This window comes from Rhinopithecus roxellana, chromosome 7 (genome assembly GCF_007565055.1).
Source record: "Rhinopithecus roxellana isolate Shanxi Qingling chromosome 7, ASM756505v1, whole genome shotgun sequence".
NCBI lineage: Eukaryota > Metazoa > Chordata > Mammalia > Primates > Cercopithecidae > Rhinopithecus > Rhinopithecus roxellana.
In genome coordinates, this window is record NC_044555.1 from 137,550,022 (window position 1) to 137,575,660 (window position 25,639).

At 42.5% G+C, this 25,639-nt stretch overlaps 1 protein-coding gene across 2 annotated transcripts; it reads left to right on the plus strand.

Annotated features, from left to right (window-relative positions):
• The first annotated feature begins 8,949 nt into the window (after nt 1–8,949).
• On the plus strand, nt 8,950–21,764 carry VMA21 (vacuolar ATPase assembly factor VMA21). Of its 2 annotated transcripts, XM_030934247.1 has the most exons (4): nt 8,950–9,161; nt 9,380–9,570; nt 16,432–16,541; nt 17,359–21,764. In XM_030934247.1, the coding sequence occupies exons 2-4, from the start codon at nt 9,461–9,463 to the stop codon at nt 17,499–17,501; spliced, it is 363 nt and encodes a 120-aa protein (XP_030790107.1). In that variant the 5' UTR covers nt 8,950–9,161; nt 9,380–9,460; the 3' UTR covers nt 17,502–21,764. The 2 variants fall into 2 exon arrangements, with proteins under 2 accessions (XP_030790107.1, XP_010356870.1); XM_010358568.2 differs by lacking the exons at nt 8,950–9,161; nt 9,380–9,570 and adding an exon at nt 9,606–9,904.
• Nucleotides 21,765–25,639: the final 3,875 nt, after the last annotated feature.

Consider the following 25,639-nt stretch of genomic DNA (forward strand, 5'->3'; position numbering starts at 1 on the left):
ATACTTTGCTTGTGGCAATGCAAAATGGTACAGCCACATTGGACATCAGTTTGGTAGTTTGTTATAAAGTTCAACACACATTTCCAATACAACCTAGCAATCCCTCTGCTAGATATTTACCCAAGAAAAATAAAGACATGGCCATAAAGCAAACAAACAAAATAAACAAACAAACAACAACAAAACCCTGTCTGTGACGTTTATAATGATTTTTTCATGATCACTAAAATCTGGCAACAATCCGGTGTCCCTCAACTGGTGAATCAATAAACACACTGCAATATATCCATAAAATGGAGTGCTATTCAGCAATGAAAAGAATAAATTACTGACATGCAACAATGTAACTAATCTCAAAAGGCATTCTTCTAAATAAATAAGGTAGACACAAAAGTCTACACACTACATGCTTCCATTTATATGATATTCTGGAAAAATTAAAATTACTGCGACAGGATCATTGGTTGACAGGATCATTGGTTGCCAGGGGGTTGACAGGATCATTGGTTGCCAGGGATCTGATCTGGAGGTGGGAGAAGACAATTGCCTACAAAGGGGCATGAGGAACCAGTTGTAAAAATCGGAAAATTCACTCCCTTGATTATGGTGATAAATGGCTGGATACATTTGTCAAAATTCATAGAACTGTACACCTAAAAAGGATGAATTTTTCTGTAAGTAAATTTTAACTCAATAAATAAAGAAAAATTTAAAATTGGTACAAACACTAACTTGAAAAAAATAACAATGTAGATTGATGTGTATTGACATTGGAAATTGAATATGGCTAAATGAAAAAAAAAGTTTGCAACACAGCAATTGAGGGAAAAATAATGGTATGTGTGTGTGCTATGGCCTGAATGTTTGTGTCCCCCTCAAATTCCTATGTTGAAATCCTAATCCCCAATGTGATGGTATGAGGAGTTGGGGCCTTTAGGAGGTGATTTGGTCAAGAGGGCGGAGGCCTGGTGAATAGGATCAGTGCCTTTTTAAGAAGAGACGTAAGAGAGACGATCTCTTTCTCCATCACTTGAGCAAACGATAAGGCAGCTGTCTGTAAACTAGGAGGAGGGCCCTCACCAAGAACCTGACCATGCTGGCACGCTAATCTAAGACATGCAGCCTCCAAAGCTGTGAGAAATACATGTTTGTTGTTTAAGCCACCCAGTATATGGTATTCTGTTCTAGCAGCCAGGACTGACTAAAGCAGTGTCTATTTACATGCACACACACACACATGATACACACACATGTGCATATGTTTATATATCTGGAAGGAAATACATAAAACATGAACAGAGGTCATACACAGTTGTCAGAATCTCTCATTCACTTACTCGCTCCTCGATGTGTGGCCCTGGAAAAGACACTTTCTCTCTTTTGACCTTAATTCCTACATGAGTGAAGTGACAGAACTGTACCAACCTTCCCAGTCTACTCCAAATGAAATGGTCCCCCACCACTCTAAGTCCCCTTACTCTGCTCTGTTTTTTTCATGGCCAGCTTTGCTGCCTGACACTGTCTTATATATGTGTTATATTTATCGCCTGTTTGTCCCACTAGAATAGGGAACTCTATGAGGAAAGAATTTAGGTCTGCTTTGTTCATTATTGTTGTTTCCCAAACACTGAGAACAATGCGTGGCGTTTAGTAGGTGCTTAATAAATATGTATTGAATAAATGATTGCATATATCTTCCTGAGTGGTCCTTGTAGAATTTGTCACCTTCTCAAAAACTTTCATGATCTTGAGGACCTTACGATCAAATTGCAGGGACACAATCCAAAAATCAAACAGCACCTTAGTCACTACAAACAGCATTGGAACAGAATGTGGGGCAGGAGATAGGTGTTGAGGCAGGAAGCAAAGGGCGGGGTTGGGATTGGCAAAGTGACTTTTGAGTATACTTTTGTATAACTGGAGCTGTGGGGCTGCAGATTAGGATATGCCTTGATCTTTCTTATAGCTCTCATATCCCTGCAGAACACGACTTTATCCTATAGCTCTTTCTAGAGTCATTGCCCAAGAAACTCAGAAAAGTCTCTCTGAATGCCCCACAGCAAAACCCTCTGTACTTCATGCATCATTAAAAATCCAGGGCACTCCAAGTCTGTTCCACCAGCCTTCCCAGGTAAGAGGAAGACCAGGTTAGGAAAAAAGTGATGTGGTCGCATCGAACGGAAAGGTGGGAGCCAAGCTTCATACTGCAGGCCCTCATTAGCTAAGATCACCAAAGGGCTTTGGCTCCCCTAGCTGCCTCCGTGCCAGCTGCAAGGGTCGTGTTTGCTCTGCAGAGGCTCAGCTGCTGCCAGACTTGGCCACAAGTGTTTACCCTGCTGTGCTGGCAAAGGCCCCAGTTCCTCAGCAGCTTCTGTGCCTTCTCTAACTCAACAGCAAACAGCTTTTCACCCACAAGGCACCTGGCCTCTAAGAGCTCTCTTTCGAAGGATGTCCTCCTGTCCCCAAAGGACGCTCACGAGCGCATGCAACCTTGGGTGCCCTATCAAAGTTGGAGAGATGGTGAGCTGGCCAGTCCCATGCTGCAGGTCCCAGCTGAGGCAGTCAACACCCAGGTCTTCTTTTTGTGAGAAACACTCTGACCATCTTATCTATAATCGAGACTCCCACCTTCCTACTCCGAACTTCCCTTTACTTGCTTTGCTTCTGGACATCATTTCTTACCACCTAACATGATTTCCTTTGTTGCTGTTAATTGTCTGTCTCCCTCCACTAGAATTTAAGTTCAATAGGAGCAAAATTTTGGTTGGCTTTGTTCACTATTGTGAGCAGAATATATATTCGCAGAGCATAAAATAATCGACAGGGCTTATATAAAGCACACTATGTGCCAAACACTGTTTTACACACTTCATATCAATTAAATTATTTAATCTTCATAAGAACCTATGAGGAAGGCACTATTAGGATACCCATTTTATAGATAAAGAAACTGAGGCGCAGAGAACGAAGTAATTTGTGTAAGATCACATAGCTAGTGAATGATAGAATTGGGATTTGAACAGAAGCTTACCCTTCTTTAACCACTAGGATATACCACCACAAAACAAAACAAAACAAAACAAAACAAAACAAAACAAAACAAAACAAAACAGAACCGTGCCTTGCACATAGTAGGCACTCAGTAAATGAATGTAAGAGTAAATCCATGCATGAAACTACAAAGTGCCTGCCTTGTGTGGGGAATCTGATCTGCTAGTCCACCACCACAGCCACCCTCCCCAACTACCTCTCCCTAGGAGACTCTTGTTTTCTCACCAGTCCTTCCTTCCTCTGTCCCTTCCTTCCTCTCCTTCCCTTCCTTCTTTGCTCCCTTCACTTCTCCCTCCATTTCCTCTCCTTCTCTACATTCCTTCCCTCCTTTCCTGGGTGATGTTGGAGAGGGAGTGCTGCTTTATAAAGTGCTATAGCCGGGCAGCAAGCCCCTCTCCGGTCATTCTTTCCTTTGGGTCACAAATGCCCTCTGAGCACCTGTAACGCAGGCACTAAAGGAACCAGGAACATACATGAAACCAATTCTCTGAGTGCAATAAAGGGGTGATCTGAAGGGAGGTTGGGGCTGGGAGAGACACACTTCCCAAGAACTCTGATATTAAAGCACACTGAGATGATTGTTGAAGAAGGCGGACAACTAGGGTCCATGGGAATGATGAGTTAGGACTTGGACACTAAAAATTACTCCATGCAAGAAGTGGCATTTTAGCTGAACTGTTAAGTATGAATAGGAGTTTGAAAAACATCGATGGGATGTGCATTCCAAATGATGGGAAAATCGAGGCACCTGAAGGCTGTTGGAATTGTAAATTTGGGGTAGTGCATCCCCAGAAGAGATGGTCCCCTCAGAGGATATAGAATAGGCTTGTGGGCCATGCTTGTTGGCCAAAGAAGGTGTTCCCAGGGTCTGCCCCAAGTTGCAGACCTGTGGCACCTGTTCAGCATTTCCCAGCACCCTCCCTACAGGGAAGATGTTTTTCCTTGAACTTCCATGTCACACCTGATCCAGGTGTAGGCTGCTGGGCATCTCACTGTTACTCTTGCTTATGTTATGTCACTGGAACCCAACCGGGTCCTCTATTGTCTTTTCCCTCTCTCCCTCCTTCCTTCCCTCCCTCCCTCCCTTCCTCCTTCCTTCCTTCCCTCCCTCCCTTCCTCCTTCCTTCCTTCTTCTCTCTTTCTTTCTCTCTCTCTCTCCCCCTCCCCCACCATGGTCTCATTTCTAGTTCGTGTCTATATTGATTTCTTACCTCCGGCCACTCCTGGGTCTAATTTGGGCTCTGCTGCCTTGCCTGGTTAGTGGCTGGTTTCTCACCCCACTGTTATGGCCTCACTCGGCACACTGTCAAGCAGGCAGGCATGCAGCAGCAAGCCTCTGGTATGTTCCTACTATGTGCCAGGCTTTGGGCCAGGGAAGGCACCCCTCTCCTCACCCCCTGCAGCTGGTGCTTCACCATCTGGGAAATGAAAGGGCTGGATTCTGTGATCTTGAAAGTTCCTTCCAGCTGCAACCTTCTAGGGGAGTAACTGAATGCCCTCCTTTTGAAGCTCCGAGTTCTGTAGGAAAATGATTACCATAAAAATGTTTCCAGGTTGGTGCACTGGCTTCTGTCAGGGCCTCACTGTTTGACAACTGCTGTGCAGACTTAAGTGATATTTACACACAAAAATGTTTTACCGTGGGACACCATCATTACCCTGGTGTCAGGGGCCAAGGATAACACCCCATCACAGGCCTTCCCTGTTATATGAAGAAAGATTCATTCATTCATTCATTCAGCTAAGCCCAACTGTGTACACAAGTCTGTACTAGGTGCTATAAAAAATATGCCTGATCTCACCACAGGCTCAGAGAACACAAAATCATCCGCTTTGTGGAGGAAGGGGCTAGTCATCTAGAGTAATCCATCCCCTCCTCCACCCTAGGGCAAGAACCTCTCTGTTCCACCCACTGCCCACAAAGGGGACAGAAGTCATTAAACCACAGCTTGAAAAGTCTCATAGTTAGAGTCCCTCTAGTCCCACCCTCATCTAGTTCTGACACTTGACGAGGTCACATAGGAGCCCAGAGACACATTTGCTCTCAGATCTTTTTACCTCCAGTCCAGTTATTTTTCTCCTATGGCCAACCTGCTTCTTTCATCAGGTCTTTGCAGTCGATCAGGTGACTACTGCACCCATTAGGTCATCAGATCCTCATAATAAACTATTTCCAGATAAGATAAACAAATGTTCAGAAAGAGATAGTGTCTTGTCCATGATCCCACAGCTAGAAAATGGTGGGGGAACCCAGACTCAAGTACAGGCCTTCAACTCCAAGTCTAGTTCGTTCCACTGCAACCTAGCTGCTTTCCCACTGGATCCTGTGTGTCTTCCTTGTGGATACATAGGTGAGATGCACCAAGGATCAATGTGGGGACACACATTTGACTCTAAAAAATCCACCAGGGGCAGGTCAGAGAAGACTTGGCAGTGCTTGCATAGATATTTGGGGGGCTTGCTTAATTTGTATTTGCCTTTACAACATAGATGTGTGCCTATCCTTTGAAGCTTTGAAGTCAGATGACAGTGGAGGTTAGGCCCATCTTCTTCCAGGAAACTGGGAGATCAGACATTATCTCCCAGTTCAGGAGATAGTCAGGTCAAGGCAGTGTGATATGGTCACTGACAAGTCTCAGGCAAGGTTAACAGAGGTGAGCATCCTGAATGGGGAGAGAAGACACTTATGCTGACCTCTGCCACTGATGGACTACTCATGGAGGCAAGACATGCTAGTAGACTATCTTGGAAGACACTGAGCTCCTTGTTCTTGGAAGGCAAGGGGTATATAGAGTCTGGATTACCAGTTGGCAGTCTGCAATTCTAGAAAGGATTTTTGTGTGTGTGGTGGCGTGTGCTTCTACGGCCCCATGTATTCCCAGAGGCAGCACCTGCTCTAACTTGTCTTGTAGCTCTCAGGGCCTTTTTGAGAGGTGAGGTAGGGAACTCTGGCTGTCTGGGCCCAGCCCTGAGACATATGGAAAGCCTGGTTCCAGTGTCATATGTCCAAATGGAACATGAGGCACCAAAGTGGAGGTGACACTCCCAAGGTAATGTGCATTTTAAGTGCACTAGATCAGATGTGTACCCAAAGAATCTAATGGGGAATTACATTTGGAACACATTTTGTAAATTCTCCTTCTTCTGGCTTCAATACATTCCTTAACCCTTCCTTAACAACTAGGTTATTAGAGTTCGTATAACAGCAGAGTTTAGTGGGCAGAGGAGCAGAAACAGGGTGGGTGAGGGTTGGAGGTGAGGGATGGGAGCCAGAAAGGTGGCCCTAGTAAAATTCTCACTGCAACTCAGTGTCACAACTTTGACTGAGGGTATGTGTTCAAAACCCTGTGCTGTGGGCAGCACAGAGATAAAAAAGCCGCCAGCCATGACCTCCTCTTCCCAACTAGTGTATAGTCTAGTGGGAGAGACTAGAAGTCCCAACCAGTTGTAATAGGAGTTAGAAGAGATCAAGTTCTAACTTGTAGGCCCAAGTGCCATAGATGCTGAAAAAGGAGATGGCACTTGGGAGGTGGCAGAAATGGGGGCAGCAGCAGCACTTCAGAGGCAGACACAGCACAAGTCCATTGAGGACCAGCATGTTTTGGTTTTCCTACAAAGTCATCCAAGGTGTGTGTGTGGTGAAGAGACAGTATGGTGAGTGCAGAGACGGGAGGAACTGTGCATGGGAGAGCACCCTGGAGAGATGGGTATGGTGGGGCCACATTTTGGGTAGGACAGACACACACAGATACACACACACTCACACACTTCTTGGCTTTTAGCACATCTATGTTGTAAAGGCAAATACAAATTAAGATACTTAATTCTTTCTGTTGAAAAATAAGAGAAGTGACTCCTCCTGTTCCATTTTATTAAAGAATTTCTTTTTCTGTTGTTTTCAAATGTATATAAATCTTCTCAGTGATTACATAACCCTCTTGCCACTATCATAAGTCAAGAATGTTTCCTCAGGGACCTGGGAGCCATCTTTTTGTAATGTGATTATCAAGGAAGATAATGTCTGATCTCCCAGTTTCCTGGAAGAAGATGGGCCTAACCTCCACTGTCATCTGACTTCAAAGCTTCAAAGGATAGGCTGACTCTCTTATTAGAGGTAATGCAGCTGGTGTCTTTAAGTTGAAGCCAATGCTTATTTACCATTCCAAACATCCTGGGGCCTTTAAAAACTATGCTAAATCTCTAAATCTACTCTGCCTGTGCTCTATAAATGGAAGGACAGAGCTTGGATGACAGCACATCTGTTTACAGTATGGTTTACTGACTATTTTAAGCCCACTGTTGAGACGTTCTGCTCAGAAACCAGAGAGATTCCTTTCAAAATATTACTGCTTATTAACAATGCATCTAGTCACCCAAGAGCTCTGATGGAAATGTACAAGGATACTAATGTTGTTTTCATGCCTGTCAACACATCCATTCTGCTGCCTATGGATCAAGGAGTAATTCTGACTTTCTAGTATATTATCTAAGAAATACATTTCGTGAGGCTACAGCTGCCATAGATACTGACACTGGATCTGGGTAAAGTAAATGGAAAACCCTCTGAAAAGGACTCATCATTCTAGATGTTGTTGAGAACATACATGATTCATAAGAGGTCAAAACATCAACAATAATAGGAGAGTAAAAGAAGTTGATTCCAACCCTTGTGGATGACTCTGAAGGGTTCAAGACTTCAGTGGGGGAAGTCGCTGCAGATGTGGAGGATATAGCAAGAGAACTGGAATTAAAAGTGGACCCTGAAGATGTGACTGAATTGCTGCAATCTCATGACCAAACTTAAACAGATGAGGCGTTGCTTCTTATGGAGGAGCAAAGGAAGGGGTTTCTTGAAATGGAATCTAGTCTTGGTGAAGATGTTGTGAATATTGTTAAAATGACAGCAAAGTATCTAGAATATTTTATAAACAATTGATAAAGTGGCAACAGTGTTTGAGAGGACTGACTCCAGTTTTGAAAGAAGTTCTGTGGATAAAATGCTATCAAACAGCATTGCAAACTACAGAAAAATCTTTCATGAAATGAAGAGTCAATCGATGCAGCAAACTTCATAGTTTTCTTAAGAAGTGACCACAGCCAGTTTTCTTAAGAAATGACCACAGCCACTCCAATCTTTAGCAAGTACATTGTCACAACTCTCTGTCACAACTACTCAACATTGCTGTTGTAGACAATACAAATGAGAATGACTGAGCTTCAATAAAATTTTATCAATAGATGCTGAAATTTGAATTTCATATAAATTTCACGTGTCATGTTATTCTTTTGACTTTTTCAACAATTTAAAAATGGAAAAACCATTCTTACCTCAGGGCTGTAGAAAAACAGGTGGTAGGCTCCATGTATTGGGTCTGCTGGCTCAGTTTGCCTACCCCAGAGCTAGATTCTATTTGTACCCCAAGTTCTTACATTAGGTGGTTCTTATTCACCTAAAGGTCTAGATGAGGCCCAGAGAGAGATTACTATTATTTTTATTAAATATTTTAGTTTTTTTTTTTTTTTTTTTTTTTTGAGACAGGAGTCTTGCTATGCTGCCCAAGCTGCTCTGGAACTACCGGCCTCACGCAATCCTCCTGCCTCAGCTTCCCAAAGCGCTGGGATTACAGGCGTGAGCCAGCACACTCAGCCCTAGAGGGGGATTATTCAGTTTGAACTAAAACCCGGACTTCCTGCTGCCCAGTCCATTGCCCTTTCCACCACTCTAAGCTGCTGGTTTAGTCATGATTTCAGATGTGGTCTTTGAATCCATGTGATGCAGAAAATAGCTGTGTGGTCAGCGGCCCTTTCCAGGCGCTGACCATGTAAGGGCTGTCCTCTTATTAGCAGCCAGTGGCAACCTAATTTTGTCAAGCCTGACTCCAGGCTTACCCACCCTTTCGTTTTCACCTCTCTCGGGTTGCGCAGCCCCGGGAGGCCCATCTGTTCTTACTATTTGAGTCCCTGTTGTCTCATTGGCGGCTTTCTGAGCAGCTGCAAAATATGTTTTTAACTTTTAAGTGGAAGTTGGGGGTCACTGGCATCGAGTCTGGAACAGTCACTCTCAGCAAGAGCTCTTTGAACTCTGACATTCTCTAGTTTTACGGACTCGGGTGAGTGTTTAACTCCTCCCAGCTGCCAAGGGCTGGACTTCCTACTACTGTGGGCAGTAATTAATGAGGCATTTATTTGCTCAAGTAGTGGCGAAATAATGCGCATTGCTTTTTTGTGTTGTCGTCGGCGGAATACGCTCAGTTGCCTAGCACCACAGCCCTCTGGCTGGTAGTCCCTCCTTGCGGCTCATCTGCTTGGGTCTCCTTGCCGCCCCCAGCTCGGCGACCGGGACGCAGACGAGGTCAAGTGTTCGCCCGAGCTCAGGGGGCGGCGTAGCTGCCGCCCGCCCAGGAGGACCATGCTGCGCGGCAAGTCCCGGCTCAACGTGGAGTGGCTGGGCTACTCGCCAGGCCTGCTCCTCGAGCACAGGCCCCTCCTGGCAGGGCGCACGGCGCGGAGCCACTGCCGGTAAGTCATGTGTGCGCCCGCCCAGTATCCGCCGGCGCCCGCGCCCGCGCCTGCCACAGCCCTGCGTCGCCGCGCCGCGCCGCGCCTGCGTACTGTGGCCCGCCGCCCGGCGCGAACCGACACTTCCGGCGCGAACCGACACTTCCGGCGCGAACCGGCACTTCCGGCGCGAACCACTACTTCCGGTGCGAACCGCCTAGACCGTTCACCCGCGGAGCTTACTGAGCGCGGCCGTCGAGCCCAGCTCGGCCGCCGAGCGCCTGTGCCGGCACGGCTACACCATGGAGCGCCCGGATAAAGCGGCGCTGAACGCACTGCAGCCTCCTGAGTTCAGGTAGCCCTGAGCGGGGCCAGGACCGCGAGGCGGACTGGCCGCAGCATGCAGCAGGGCCTGAGGGAAGGCCCTAGCTGAATGGGTGGGCGTGAGGTCTGGACTCCGGGGACCTGGTCGCAGGGAGCGGGGCGGGGAAAGCAGGTGGGGCCTGAGATGTCTAAACGCCCGGTCCCGACCTTTCGCTCTGGAGCAAGGGATCCGGGGTCATGGGGAATAGGTCAGTGGGCCTTCAGCTCATGCTTCTATCCTAGCACTTCCTCTCGGTATCGTCTATATTGCAGTCTCTTTCATTACCGCAGGGTCAGCCTTCTGAGACAGGAACGCGGTCTCCTTCATCTCCGTGTTCCCTAGGGGGCCTGCATAGTCGGGGCTTAATAAATGTTTGCCGTAGGAATGAAGGAGTAGAAGGGAATAGTTCCCCTGGTGTGGAACTGCTTCACTTGGGGAATCAGTAAGATAGAGGCTGGTGGCTGAGTTGAAGGGATGTATGAGAGAGCAGGTGGTTCTGGCCCACCTCAGTAGGCAAGGTAGTGGTGAGGGAGTTAGCTACCATTCGTTAAGACCTACTGTATACCAGGCTCATTTCACGTGCTTTAGATACATTATCTGAATTCTTAATTTATCTGACTGCTTGATTTCCCAATTTTGAAGAGGTTGCAATTGAGGGTAAGTGACTTGAAACTGAGGATGAGTGATTAGAGAATTAGGCGACAAAGTAATTGAAGCTAACGTTTGAGCAAGCTCAAGCTCACTGACTCCAAAGCCCACGATCTTTGGAGCGCTGTGATGCTTTCTCTTTCCGACAGGGTCATTGTGGGTTTTTTTTTTTTAACTTTTATTTTAGGTTCATGGGTACATGCGCAGGTTTATATAGGGAAACTGCATGTCACAGGGGCTTGGTGTACAGGTAATTTTGTCACCCAGGTAATAAGCGTAGTACCCGATAGGCATTTTTTCTGATCCTCTCCCTCCTCCCAGCCTGCACTCTCAAGTAGGCCCCAGTGTCTGTTGTTCCTCTCCTAGTGTCCATCTGTTCTTGTTGTTTAGTTCCCATTTATGGGAACATGCAGTATTTGGTTTTCTTTTCCTGTCTTAATTTGCTTAGGATAATGGCCTCCAGCTCCAGTCATGTTGCTGCAAAGGACATGATCTCATTCTTTTTTATGGCTGCATAGTGTTCCATGGTGTATATGTACCACATTTTCTTTATCCAGCCTCAGTGTGGGATTTTTAAAAATTATTTATTTATGAGAATACTAACATATTTTTATTAGATACACTTAGAGCATAGTCCTTCTAGACTGATTCTGGTTTCCTAATGGAATTTGCAGTGAAATTTTGGCTGTGGAAGAAAGAATTCCTGTTGTCTTACTTGCTACAGAAGGGAATGTGGTAGGCTCTGTCTGCTCAATGTTGGCTGCAGAAGTTTGTATGAAGTGGGAAAACTAGGTGGTGTTATAAATGGAGGCAGAGTAAGGTTCATCCTGAACGTTTTCCTTTATGTGAGGACAACTTTAATTCCAGCCTTTCTCATTCCTCATTTCCAACAAATCTCTGCTCAGTAACACCCAAAGATACATAGGATAAAGCAATTGAATAGCATTAGTTGCTTTGTCTTGGAATAAGCCACTGATTTTACCCAAGGTGGCTTGTGTCAGCAAAACCAACAGCCTTTGTGGCTGGAAGCCAAGGAGAAAATGTCCTATAAACAGTAGAGGAAGTTTGCTAGTTTTCAAAAGTTTGTATGTACATTTTGGCTTAATGCTTAGTCCCATATTAGTGAGGTCACAACACAGAAAAGTAGTCACATTTTTGAAGTTTGAGGTAAAGAGAGAAGTGAGAAGGAATTAGCTATAAATTATTAAGGTATGCTGTGTATAGATTGTGTGGGGGCTAGAAATTAACATGTAGAAAGGTTATATTTGGGTGGTGGGATTATAAGTGATTTTGTTTATTTTAAAACATTTTTATGGTGTTACATCATCTTTTCAGTAATAAACGTTGTAAAAGCCAGGCCAGATATTAGATACTCAAGAGAGGTCATGTAAAGAACAAAACAATCAGTTAACACTTCCTTTCTTTTCCGTTAACAAGTTAGATAATCTGAAAGTTGGATTCCTAAAACATACTTCTTTACTCACCATAGAAACACCAAAGTCAAGTGCTTTTTTTAGGGTCCACAAAAGAATTGGCCAATTAGTGACTCTTTGTATATTTTGTAGATTCTGCACTGCAGACACTCATATTCTTCATGAGGATTACACAATAAATTCCTCTAAATATTTACTAGTAGGAAACAGTTTAAGGGAGCTTATGTATATTAAATGAGAGTTATATAGCTCAGTAATCAAAATGAGGCCTGTTAGATGATCCATTTAAGTACCAAAATAAAATATTAGAACTTTTTTTAACAGCAATAAACATTTAATTTCTCCCACATGTGCAGAGCATGTGATCAAGAAATAGGCATGAGGTTATATTTAATATATATTTTACTCAATGTTTTTGTGGGTCTTTTGTTCAGGTTATTTTAAAATAAATTTCATTGTGTGTATTTGAGGTTCACAACATGATGTTATGGCATACATATAGTAAAATGATTACTATGGTGAAGCAGATTAGTATATCTGTCATCTCACATACTTTTGTGTGTGTGTGACCAGAGGCAGCTAAAATCTTATTTACGAAAGTCCCTAATACCATGCAACTTTATTGCCTGTAGTCCTCTTGTACGTTAGATATCTAGACTTGTTAATCCATATATCTACTGCTTTGTGTCCTTTGATGTACATCTCCCTATTTCCTCCCCTTCAGCCTCCCACCCCCACCCCCATGGTAACTACTGTTTTATTCTCTGTCCCTGTGTAGTTGACTTTTTTTTTTTTTTTTTTAAAGATTCCACATGTAAGTGAGCTCATGTAGTATTTGTCTTTCTGTGTTTGGCTTATTTTACTTAAAATAATGTCTTCCAGGTCCATCCATGTTGTGGCAAATGGTAGATGTCCTTTTTTAAGGCTGAATAAAATATTCCCTTCTATGTATACACTACGGTTTCTTTATTTTGTCTGTCTACATACGCTTAGGTTGTTTTCAAATCTTGGCTATTGTGAATAATGCTGCAGTGAACATGGAAGTGCAGATATTTTTACGAGGTAGTGATTTCATCTCCTTTGGTTATATTCCAGAAGATAAGATTACGGGGCTGTGTGGTAGTTCTATTTTTAATTTCTTTAGGAACTGTTTTCCATAAAATTATACCAATCTACATTTCCATCATAATGTACTAGGGTTTCTTTTTCTCCACACTTTTACAAACATTTGTTATCACTTGCCTTTTTGATAATAGCTGTCCTTAGAAGTGTGAGGTTATATCTCATAGTGGTGTTGATTTGCATTTCCCTGATGATTTAGTGATGTTGAGCACATTTTTGTTTATCTCTCGGCTATTTTTATGTATTTGGAGAAATGTCTGTCTAGCTGTTGTCTATATTTTAATCAGGTGGTTTTTCTGCTGAGTTGTAAGAGTTCTTTATAAATTTTGGGATATTAACCCCTTATCAGATAGGTGGTTTGCAAATATGTTTTCCTAGTCTGTAAGCTGCCTTTTCATTTTGTTGATTGTTTCCTTTGTGGTACAGAAGCTTTTTAGTTTGATGCAAGCCCCTTTATTTATTTTTTCTTTTGTAGCCTGAGCTTTTGGTGTGATATCCAAAAAATCATTTCTGAGGCCAATGTTAAGGAACCTTTCCCTCTGTGTTCTTTTATGTCTTAAAACTTTTATGTCTTAAAACTTTATATCTTTGTGTTTTAGTTATTTTATCCATTTTGAGTTGATTTTTGTTTATGGTTTAAGAGTCCAGTTTTGTTCTTTGCATGTAGAAATCCTGTTTTCCCAGTACCATTTATTGAAGAGACTATCCTTTCCCCATTGTGTTCCTCTTAACACCGCTGTCGAAGGTTAGTTGGCCATATATGTTTGGATTTATTTCTGGGCTCTATTCTGTTTCATTGTTATATGTTTGTTTTTATGCCAATACCATATTGTTTTGATTAGTATAACTGTAATATTTTAAATCAGAAAGTGTGACGCTTACAACTTTTTCAGTGTTACTTTGGCTCTTTGGGGCTTTTTGTGGTTCTGTATGATGAATTTTAGGATTGTTTTTCTATTTTAATGAAGAATGCTACTGGAATTTTGATAGAGATTATGTTATATCTGTATGTTGCTTTGGGTACTGTGGACATTTCAACAGTATTAATTCTTCCAATCCATGAACACAGGATATCTTTACATTTATTTGTGTCATCTTCAATTTCTTTCATCAGTGTTTTATACTTTTCAGTGTACAAGTCACTCATCTTCTTGGTTAAATTTATTCCTAAGTTTCTTTCTTTCTTTCTTTTTTTTTTTTTTTAAATAGAGTCTTGCTCTGTCACCCAGGCCGGAGTAAAGTGCCCCAATCACTGCTCACTGCAGCCTTGACCTCTGGGGCTCAAACAGTCCTCCTACTTCAGCCTCTTGAGTAGCTGAGATTACAGGCACGTGCCACCACGCCCAGCGAATTATAAAAAAATTTTTTTGTAGAGGTAGGTTTTTGCTATGTTACCTAGGCTTGTGTCAAACTCCTGGCCTCAAACCTCAGCCTTCCCAAAGTGCTGGGATTATAGGCATGAGCCACTGAGCCTGGCCCCTAAGTATTTTTTTTAATGCTATTATAAATGAGATTGTTTTCTTGATTTCTTTTTCAGCTCAGTAAAAAGGATGCGGAAGTTTGTCAAGTGCTCTTTCTGCATCAACTGAGATGATCCTACTTGATCATAATATATAATCTTTTTGATGTATTGGTTTTATTTTTATTTTTTATTTATTTATTTTTTTTTAGATGGAGTCTCGCTGTATTGCCCAGGCTGGTGTGCAGTGGCGTGATCTCGGCTTACTGCAAGCTCTGCTTCCCGGGTTCACGCCATTCTTCTGCCTCGGCCTCCCGAGTAGCTGGGACTACAGGCGCCCGCCACCACACCCAGCTAATTTTTGTATTTTTAGTACAGACGGGGTTTCACCGTGTTAGCCAGGATGTTGTATTGGTTTTGTTTGTTTGTTTGTTACAGAGTCTTGCTCTGTTGCCCAGACTGGAGTGTGATTTTGGCTCATTGCAACCTCTGCCTCCCAGGTTCAAGGGATTCTCGTGCCTCGGCCTCCCAAGTAGCGGGGACTATAGGCACATGCCACCACGCCCAGCCAATTTTTGTATTTTTAGTAGAGACTGGGTTTTGCCGTGTTGGCCAGGCTGATCTCGAACTCCTGGCCTCAAGTGATCCGCCTGCCTCGGCCTCCCAAAGTGCTGGGATTACAGATGTGAGCCACCACACCTGGCCTGATAATTGTTGAATTTGGTTTGAAAATATGTTATTGAGGAATTTTGCACCAGTGTTCATCAATGATGTTGTCCTATAGTTTTCTTGCTGTGTCTGTCTGGCTTAGGTATCAAGGTGATTCGAGCCTCTTAAAACATGTTTGGAAGTATTCCCTCTAGCTCGATTTTTCACTCATAACAGAAGTTCCTATTCCAGCTGGGGAGGGCGCACTGGTCCATTCACTCTGCCTACCTCCTTCTGTGGTCTGGTGTCTGGTGCTGGTGGTCAGGGTTGCTGCATGGACTCAGGGACTGGTGTGGCAGTGGCTTCCCTGGGCCAAAGCTCCGATTCCAGTGGGGCAGGGCATGCTGGTGTGTGGCAGCTCCACCTGGTTAGTTTGCTGGTCCACTGTCTGGTGCTGGAGGAGAGGAAGCTGACAGCTTCCCCAGATGGAAGCTACGATTCTAGCAGGAGAGGGCACACTGATCCACCCGTGGTGCCTGCCGAGTTCCCTGGTCTGGTGTCTGGTGCTGGTGGTCAGGGTTGCTGCATGGGCTCAGGGACCGGTGTGACAGTGGCTTCCCTGGGCAAAAGCCCTGATTCCAGTGCGGGAGGGCACACAGGTGTGTCTGCCTCCTTAGTTCCCTGGTCTACTGTTTCATGCTGGAGGACAGCAAGCTGGTGGCTTCCCCTGACGGAAGCTCCGATTCCAGCAAGAGAGGGTGCGTTGATCCACCCATGGTGCTTACTGCATTCCCAGGTCTGGTGTCTGGTGCTGGTGGACATGGTTGCTGCATGGGTCGGGCACTGGTGCCACTGTCCACCATGGCTTCCCTGGGTAGAAGCTCTAGTTCCAAAGGCAGGGGCACTGATTTTCTTCACTTAGTTTGTTCACCCAGCTTGTTGGCAGTCGATCTGAGGTGCCCTGACGCTTTGTCTCACACTGGATATGAATGACAGTCCCTGAAGGTGGTGTATAATCTTCATGTTCCAGCTCAAGAAATTCCCACTACCCACAGCTGGTTCTCTAGGATCTTCGGATTACGAGTCTCTGCCTGTGATCTTCCTCCTACATAGCATCTCATTTGTGGATGTTTATAGTTTTAGGGACATAAGAGCGTTTGGATATGGCTGTGCAGGTTCTGATTTTCTCTTTGTTTACTTTATTCCAGAAATGAAAGCTCATTAGCATCTACACTGAAGACGCTCCTGTTCTTCACAGCTTTAATGATCACTGTTCCTATTGGGTTATATTTCACAACTAAATCTTATATATTTGAAGGTAATCTTAGACCCATTAAAACAAGACGTTTTCCCCTGATTTAAGAATCTGTGCTTTTATGACCTCTATATCTGTAAACTGGGTATTCTTATTTTTTTTTCTTGTTCAGCCTTTCAAAAAATCATATTGCTCATAATGAGTCTTTATGAAATAACTTGTTATTTCAGCTTGACAGTTTTCTTATGGTTTTCTGTGAAATAGCCTGCAAATCCTTTCTCTTAGTGCCCTTTAAAGAATAGGAATTGGCTGATATGGGAGGAAGAATTTGGGGGAATGGACTTCTAGTGTTTGATGTTGAAGTCTTTTTTTTTTTGAGACAGAGTTTCACTCTTGTTGCACAGGCTGGAGTGCAATGGTGCAATCTTGGCTCACTGCAACTTCCACCTCCCAAGTTCAAGTGATTCTCCTGTCTCAGCCTCCTGAGTACCTGGGATTACAGGCACCTGCCACTACACCCGACTAATTTTTGATATTTTTAGTGGAGACGGGGTTTCACCATGTTGGCCAGGCTAGTCTCAAACTCCTGACCTCAGGTGATCCACCCACCTCGGCCTCCCAGAGTGCTGGGATTACAGGTGTGAGCCACCATGCCCGGCCTGAAGTCTTTATAATTATGGTTTTGTTTAAAATAATGTTCTTAATATATAGAAGGTACTCATATCTTTTAGTGAATACCTTATTCATTACCACCCAAAGTATTACTTTTTAATTGCCTGACTAGTTAAATAAATATATCATAAAAATTAGGATGCTTTGTTTTTTTTGTACTTTGGTAAATTTTGCAATAAAATGAAAACTGTTTTTTTTCTCTTGATAGGCGCCCTTGGGATGTCCAATAGGGACAGCTATTTTTACGCTGCTATTGTTGCAGTGGTCGCCGTCCATGTGGTCCTGGCCCTCTTTGTGTATGTGGCCTGGAACGAAGGCTCACGACAGTGGCGTGAAGGCAAACAGGATTAAAGTGAAGATCACCTTTTGATAGCATTAAATTCATTTTTTAAAATGATAAATGCTGGAGGGGGGACATCTGATTTGAATCAAGTTGAAAGAACATGTTAAAGTCAGGCTTAAGGAGTCACGTTTGAGTAGTGTAAATTTTGATACTTCTAATTAATGTGTTGGTTTGTATATTCAGTTTTAACTGTATGAATCTGATTTGCAAATGAGAATTTGGAAAAGTTAAATTAGTTACAAATAAATATGTTAATTACACAATATTCTGGAAAGAATTTTATCTTCTTTCAACAAAACGTGTTTTATAGTATTCTGACTTATGGTTGCTTTTGACTTTTACTCCTTTGGATAGATTAAGAGGCACACAGTGAAGCAAATTAAACTCCACTTTACATTGGAATGCTTTCCTTAGCATGAAAATACCAGGTCCTTGGATTTGGGATTTTAATTTCCTATGGAAAGTTGCTTAAATTGTGGACACTGGAATTAATCTGAATGTCACTAAGGAATTTCACATGAAGTGTAATCCCTAGTCAATAGGAATTTTCCATTACATTTTTTTATGGGAAAACTAGGCTAAATTACATCCATTCAGGTAAAAGGACTTTAGCTTACTGAAGGATCAAAAGAGCAAAGCAAAGATCTCACTACTCAAACACTCAGCCTGCTTCCTTCAAGTCCCCTTGCAGGCCAGCTTTGTGCTTTGCAGACCAACTTTTTAATGAGATACTTTGCTTCCTCATTCAACATTGAAGCTAGGCTTCAATTAAAAGGTTCGAGGAGGCTCCATTTAAAATGGTTTTTTCTACTATTTTTAAAAATTGTAGTGTATATGATAGGAATTTGCATTTAAATATGTTCATTTTTGCATATGTTAGTAGTGGAAACAATCTTGAAAGCATTTTTTTTTCACCCAAAAAGTATTCTCCTTGGGCTTATCTGATGGAAAAAAACCTTGATTTTATTTTCATATCTTTAGTCTGTGTTCTTGTTATTTGGTACTAATTGTGTGCAATCTAAAAACACTCCCCCAAATGTTTGTTTTTAAATTATAAAATCATAATATATGTTCTTTGTGGAAAACTGGAAAAATATATATTCAAACAGGAAAAAAAAATCAAAATTCCCCATAATGTTGCCATCTGAAAATAACCTCTATTTTCGTTTATATCCCGTATGCATTTTTGAAAGCCATTTCTTAATGCTAGTTTGATACACACTAAAAGTTTAGCTTACAAGTTCAAATTCTGCCAGCTTTTCCTGACAGCTGTTTGCATTTTTTCAGATGAGTGATTATTGGCCATTTTCTTTTTCTTTTTTTTGAGACAGTTTTGCTCTGTCAGCCAGGCTGGAGTGCAGTGGCGCGATCTCGGCTCACTGCAACCGCCGCCTCCTGGGTTCAAGTGATTCTCCGCCTCAGCCTCCCAAATAGCTGGAACTACAGGTGCCCGCCACCACGCCTGGCTAATTTTTTTTGTATTGGTAGAGACGGGGTTTCACCATGTTGGCCAGGCTGATCTTGAACTCATGACCTCCGGTGATCTACCCGCCTCGACCTCCCAAAGTGCTGGGATTACAGGCGTGAGCCACCGTGCCTGGCCTTATTGGCCATTTTCTAAATAAGCACATTCTATCTTTATTATCTTAAAATTCAAATTTTCTGTTACTGATAATCCTAATACTTAGGATTCTTGCTTAAGCATGTGAAACCATTACCGATTTGTTCACATTTATTATTTTTTGTATTGTGAAACTGGACTAAAGGAATAGAGGGATGATTAGTCATAAAAGTCAAATAGGCATTCGTGTTTAACTGTTGAGAAAAGTGAAAGATCGGTATGATTATTATGGAACTGTTTAATTCTTGCTTAAAGACTACAATTTTAGTATAATGACATTTGAGTCTAGGGTAGTGTGTGGTAGATTTCTAGATGGTCCCTAATTAAAATGTATTGTTGTATTTAGAATTGTCCACCTAATTTCTTTTTATATAATGCCAAGGTTTTTCTTGTGCTTTTGGGATCTTATGCTGTTTGTAAAATGTTACTGTCCAGTGCTGGATTTTTATGTTTGGTTTCAGGCATTTGCTGAATAGGTAATGATATATGGGTATTTTTCTGCAAGTATTTAAACCAGGGGCACATGCAAAGGCAGTTGTAATTTCCTCTTGGAAAAAGCGCCAAATGTTTGAAGGTTAAAATCAAATGCTAGGGTTGATATTTAGGATTATAATAAAACAGGCTTGTTTTCAAAGCAGTTAGTTTATTCCTAGAGTTTTAACTGTTAACTCACTAGTTTGCTGCTGTTTTTGACTATGTTAAATAACATATGGTATTTGACAAATAGATTTACTTTTCAAAAGATCTCACTAGTTTCCTTTTACACAATGTGTATACTTCAAGATATATAGAAAGGAAAGCTACAGTTGAGCCCTTATACATGTTTTAAGGTAAAAATATGTTCCCTATTGTTTGAAAACTGATTGTAAGAATAACCTCAATTATATAACTTGAAATGTCAGTCCAAACTACTGATTTAACCCGATTTACGGTAACACATTACCTTTCTCACCTCCTGTTTTGCCCTGGAGAATGTAGTCCTTTTTCTCAGTTGTGTTGAGAAGTGAAAAGTCTGCTGTAGAATGCATCTGATGTCATTAGTTTTTCAAATGGGTACCATTGTACATATAACAGTAGAATTTGGTTTGGGGTTGTTAGTGGGAAAAAAAATTGAAACCTGCCATTAAACCCCATGTTTCATGGAAATCTAACAGAAATACATTGTAATAATTAGAACATTTTCTTTTCTCTCTCTTTTTTTTTTTTTGAGACGGAGTTTTGCTTTTCATGCCCAGGCTGAAGTGCAAGTGCGCAATCTCAGCTCACTGCAACTTCCGCCTCCTGGGTTCAAGCAATTCTCCTGCCTCAGTCTCCTGAGTACCTTGGATGACAGGTGCGTGCCACCACACCCAGCTAATTTTTGTATTTTTAATAGAGATGGGGTTTCGCCCGTTAGCCAGGCTAGTCTCGAACTCCTGACCTCAGGTGATCCACCTGCCTGCCTCCCAAAGTGCTGGGATTACAGATATGAGCCACCGTGCCTGGCCTAATAATTAGAACATTTTCATCATGAAAATGTCATCAGCTTTGCCAAAAGAAACAACCAATTGACTTGTTTGGCGTTTGTTTTCCATTTTCATGTCAATTTTATGTATACAGTTAGAATACCCAAGGAGACCACTAAAATCAGTTAAATAGGGTATATCCAAAGAAAGATGAAACCCAAAAGTACATAAAAAGGATTTAAATCGCATTTCAGATGTACCTAGTGTGTATTTCTTATCTCTAGACAAGTTCATTTTTATTGTTTATGCCCAAGTGAAGTTGTAAACTTATGGTTCAACTCTGACACAGAATTTGTCACTTGTCTGAGGTCAGTGGCAGGTTTCTCTGCTGTCAAGCACTCTGTGTCACCCACCAGATTAGTATAACTGTTAATTCAGACTCTACTCCTATGTTTAAGATAATTTCTACAAGAGCTGGTGAAGCAGCACATTAGTAACCTGACAATATTTCTTTTTCCCTTTTCAGGGGGAAAGGGTCACCTTAAAAATAAATTATTTTCAGGGACTTTGGGAATCTAATGATAAATATTACACATAATCTATGAATAGCTTAATCCTTTATATATTCCTTAAAATAGGAATTCCTCGACATCACTCCTGGCCACACTTTACTTGCCTGTGTTGTTGCTATGTGTATTTGAAAGTAATATCTGCATTCCTTTTAAGATGTTCTATAAGTCATATTTGTCAGTTATACAGAGTAGTCTTCCTTTTTCCCACGTTCAGTGTAATCTCACTGAACAGTAATAATAGCAATAGCTAACAACATCTGCACAGCACCTTACAGTTTGCAAAGAACGTTCACACATTCTCATTTGAGTTTTGCATAGTGAACCTGTTACGAGATGTCTCTTGACGTCGATGCTAAAAGTGTTAGAATCTTTAAATCACTAGAGTCATTGAATATGCTGTAGTATTGAATAGTGCCCTGACTAGGGGGAGGATTTAGATGTGCTGCATTTCAAGCCGTGTATAATCATCAAAATGGGGGGCTTGAGTTCTTTAGCTACTTAAATCCGATTTACTTCTGTTAAGTGATGCTTTTCTAACCATTATCTGGATGGATTTTGTATTCACTATATTGTAGCCTGTAATTTGTATAAATTTACCATCTGTTGTCATTAAAAAAAGTGTCTGTAGTGCTACTTTGATGTGTCCTGATTCAATTAATGTTTTATTAACCGCTCTGTTTTTAAAAATTTGTTTGCTTGCTTCTCATTTTATAGCATATGTACAGAGCTCACTTTAAAAATTTGTTCATTGGCCTCTGTTTGTGCTATGTAGATTATATAGAGAGCTGTCAAGGATAAGTTTTTATGCAGTAAATGTCAACCAGAAATGCTCAAACTGATTGGGGGAGGGGGGAGGGTTGTTGAGCTGTAAAGGGCTAGTTATACTTCATTTGGGGTGGGCTTCAAATGCCCCTAAAGGAGAGTTGAGAAATACTTATGGCTAATTAAATGTGGGAGTAGATAATTCCTGACGACGCCCACATGCCATCCCCTCATGACTAATGTTCTGTGTCCTCTGTCCTCTAATCACCCGTTGATTGCACTCCAGCTCCTTCCTGTGCTTCTGAGGACTCCAGCTAATTCTTATTAATAAATATTAATATCTCCTTCCCAAACACATTTGAGACATCTCAGTATCAAAAAATTTTATAGGTTGTGAGATGTCCAGGGAACTCAGGAAACAGGTAATGGCATTGCAGAAACCACAGGACAGCGGTTCTGAAAGTTTGCTGGAATCACCTTGTAGGTTTTATTAAAAATAACTGATTGCCCAAACCCAACCCAGACCTTCTGAATCGGAGTCTCTGGGGGTAGGGGCCTAGAAGGCTCTTTGGGGCTGGGCGCAGTGGCTCACGCCTGTAATCCCAGCACTTTGGGAGGCCGAGGCAGCAGATCATGCGGTCAAGAGTTCGAGACCATCCTGGCCAACGTGGTGAAACCCTATCTCCACTAAAAATACAAAAATTAGCTGGGCACAGTGGTGTGTGCCTGTAGTCCCAGCTACTCAGGAGGCTGTGGCAGGAGAATCACTTGAACCCAGAAGGTGGAGGTTGCAGTGAGCTGAGATCACACCACTGCACTCCAGCCTGGCAATACTCTTGTCTCCAAAAAAAAAAAAAAAAAAGCTTTTTGGAACAGGCAGTGATCAACATGAAGCTGGATTGAGAACTACTGGAGATTTAGAATTGTGCCTCTCCGTGTATGTTTGGTAAATATAGGAGAACATTTGTTCGCAACCTGGCAACCCAGGGATGCTTTTCCTCCAAAAGAGGATCCAGCAGCCCTGAGGGAAGGGATACTACAAATGACACACCCTCGCCTGGAGCCCAGCTTTTATCCTCGCCTGGAGCCTCAAATTGGTTTCTGCTGCCTTTCTTGCGCCTGCGGTCACTTTGCCACAAGCAACCAGAAGTTTCCTTTAAAAATAATAGATCAGGCATACCATGCCTCTGCTCAAAATCCTCCCAATGGCTCCCCATCTCTCTCAGGAAGATTTAGACTCCCTATGTGGCCCACAAGCCAGGCCACTTCCCTTCATTTCATTCCCACCCCACTTGCTCACCATTTGCCAGCCTCCTGGACTTCTTGGTGTCCACCGAACCTCCCATACTCAGTCCCATTAGCTGTTCCCTCTGCCTGGTACCCTCTTCCCAGATATTCTCACAGCTGGCTCTTCCTCACCCTCCAGGTCACAATGCTCATGCCACCTCAGAGAGGTTTCCCCCGACAACCTAAAGCAGTGAGACCCCCATTGCTATCACAACACTTAATACTGCATGAAATTATTTTATTAGCCACCTCCTTCCACTAAGATGTAAGTGCAGGAAGGTAGGCACTTTGTCTTATTCATCACTGAATCCCTAGGACCTCAGAGTTGCATGAGAGTTTGGCCAGCCCCTACTAAGTGGGAAGATAACCACACACGCCCCCTGTGCCAAATTGCCTGCTCTGCCTCAGGAAGAACAAAATGGTTGGAGGGGCATCAGATTTTTTTCCTCCCATCTGTATCTGTAGCTCTCTATTCCCAGGACTCTGCATTTTGCTCTGAAGCCCTAAAACACACCCCCCTTTCTCAACCACACCCAACCCCATCCCTCACCATCACATCTGTGGTTTTTTGCACATAAGCAAAGCAGCAGGGAAACTGGATGTGCTCTTCACGGATGTGGGGGCAGGGCTTTCCCATTTAGCATGGTTTCATAGAATGCTCTTGATGTGTCCTGCAGACACAGGTCCGGGAAGACCCACCAGTTCTCTTTCTCTTGCTCTGTTGCTGCGATTCTGCAATTATTTGCAATGTTATCATGTTTAGCTCTGGCCTGTGAACATGCACATAAACAGAATGAATTAGAGTAGAAACAGAATATGATTTTCTCAGCTATGTGTAAATTATAAAAATATACATTTTAAAGAAAAATGTACATTGGATAGCCAGATTTTGTTGCTTTAAAAATATTCACAATAGAAAATGAAACTGGGGGCTGTGAAAAATGAAGTCTGTTCACATGTCTACCATTTCTTTCATAAGAATTGTGTGTAGGACAGGCCAAGGGCACCATGCATTGTTTCCTCTACCATTTCTGCTGCAGCTAGCTAGAGACCCAGTCCTCTTCCATCCTTTACTCACCCTCCATCCGAACTCACCTCAGACCAATTAGAATTAAGATAAAAAGTTGAGTGGGAAATGAATAGAAAGCCCAGGAAAATGGAATAAGCAAGAAAAGTTAAACAAGTTCTTCCAAATGGCTTGAACAGTCTGGTGGGGACTGTCACCTGTGGTAGACAGAATTTTAAGATGCTCCAAGATTCCCATTCCCTGTCCCCTTCCCTACAGCTTCCTTGGTTAGATGACTGTACTGAGTTTCCTGTGACTGCTGTAAAAGAGTACCATGGACTGGGGGACTTCAACAACAGAAATACATTGTCTCCCAGTTCTGGAGGCTAGAAGTCCAAGATCAAGGTGTAGGCAGGGCTGGTTCCTTCTGAGGTCTCTCTCTTTGGCTTGTAGATGACCGTCTTCTCCCTGTGTCTTCTCTTGATCTTCCCTCTGTGTGGCGTTTGTGTCCTAATCACTTTGTTCAAAGACCCCTGTCACACTGGATTAGGGCCCATCCTAATGACCTTGTTTTACCTTAGTTACCTCTTTAAAGAGCCTATCTCCATATATAGTCACATTCTCAGGTACTAGTGGTTAGGACTTAAACATACGAATTTTTTAGAGGGGACACAATTTGGTATATAACAGTTATGTTACATGGTGTGCTAGGCAGAATAATGACCTATCAAATATGCTCATCTGATTCCTCAGAACCTGTAAATATGTTACTTGGCAGGGGAGAATTAAGGTTGTAGATGGAATTAAGTCTGCCTCTCAGCTGACTTTAAGACAGGGAGAGTATTATCAGTTTTTGGGGTGGGCCCAGTGTCATTTGTCACAGGCTCTTGTGATTCGCTAAAAGTATGGTGCCCCAAAGATATATTCACTTATTATTTCCTAGAACCTGTGGATATTACCTTATGTAGGAAAAGAATGAGTATTACCTTATATGGGAAAAGTGATGAAGGACGTTGAGAGGGAGTGTTTATCCTGGATTATTTGGATGGGATAATTCTTGATAATTTTTAAAATCCTAAATGCTATCACATGCATACTTATAAGAGAGAGCAGAGGGAGTTTGAGACATACCCATGAGAGGAGATAGCCATGTGAAGATGGAGGCAGAGATGGGAGTGAGGCAGCCAAAAGCCAAGGAAGCCTGGGGCCACCAAAAGCTGGGAGAGGCAAGGAAGGATTTTCCCCCAGAGCCTCTCGGGGGAATGTGGCTCTCTTGATGCCTTGATTTAGGATTTCTGGCCTCTAGAACTATGAGAGAATACATTTCTATTGTTTTGACCCATTTATGCCAGCAGTTGCAGATTTTTTGTGTGTGAAAAATCAGACCTTGGTGATGACCTTGAGCAGTAGAATATAAATAACTCCTATAAGCTTAGCGTTCCAATAGTGAAAC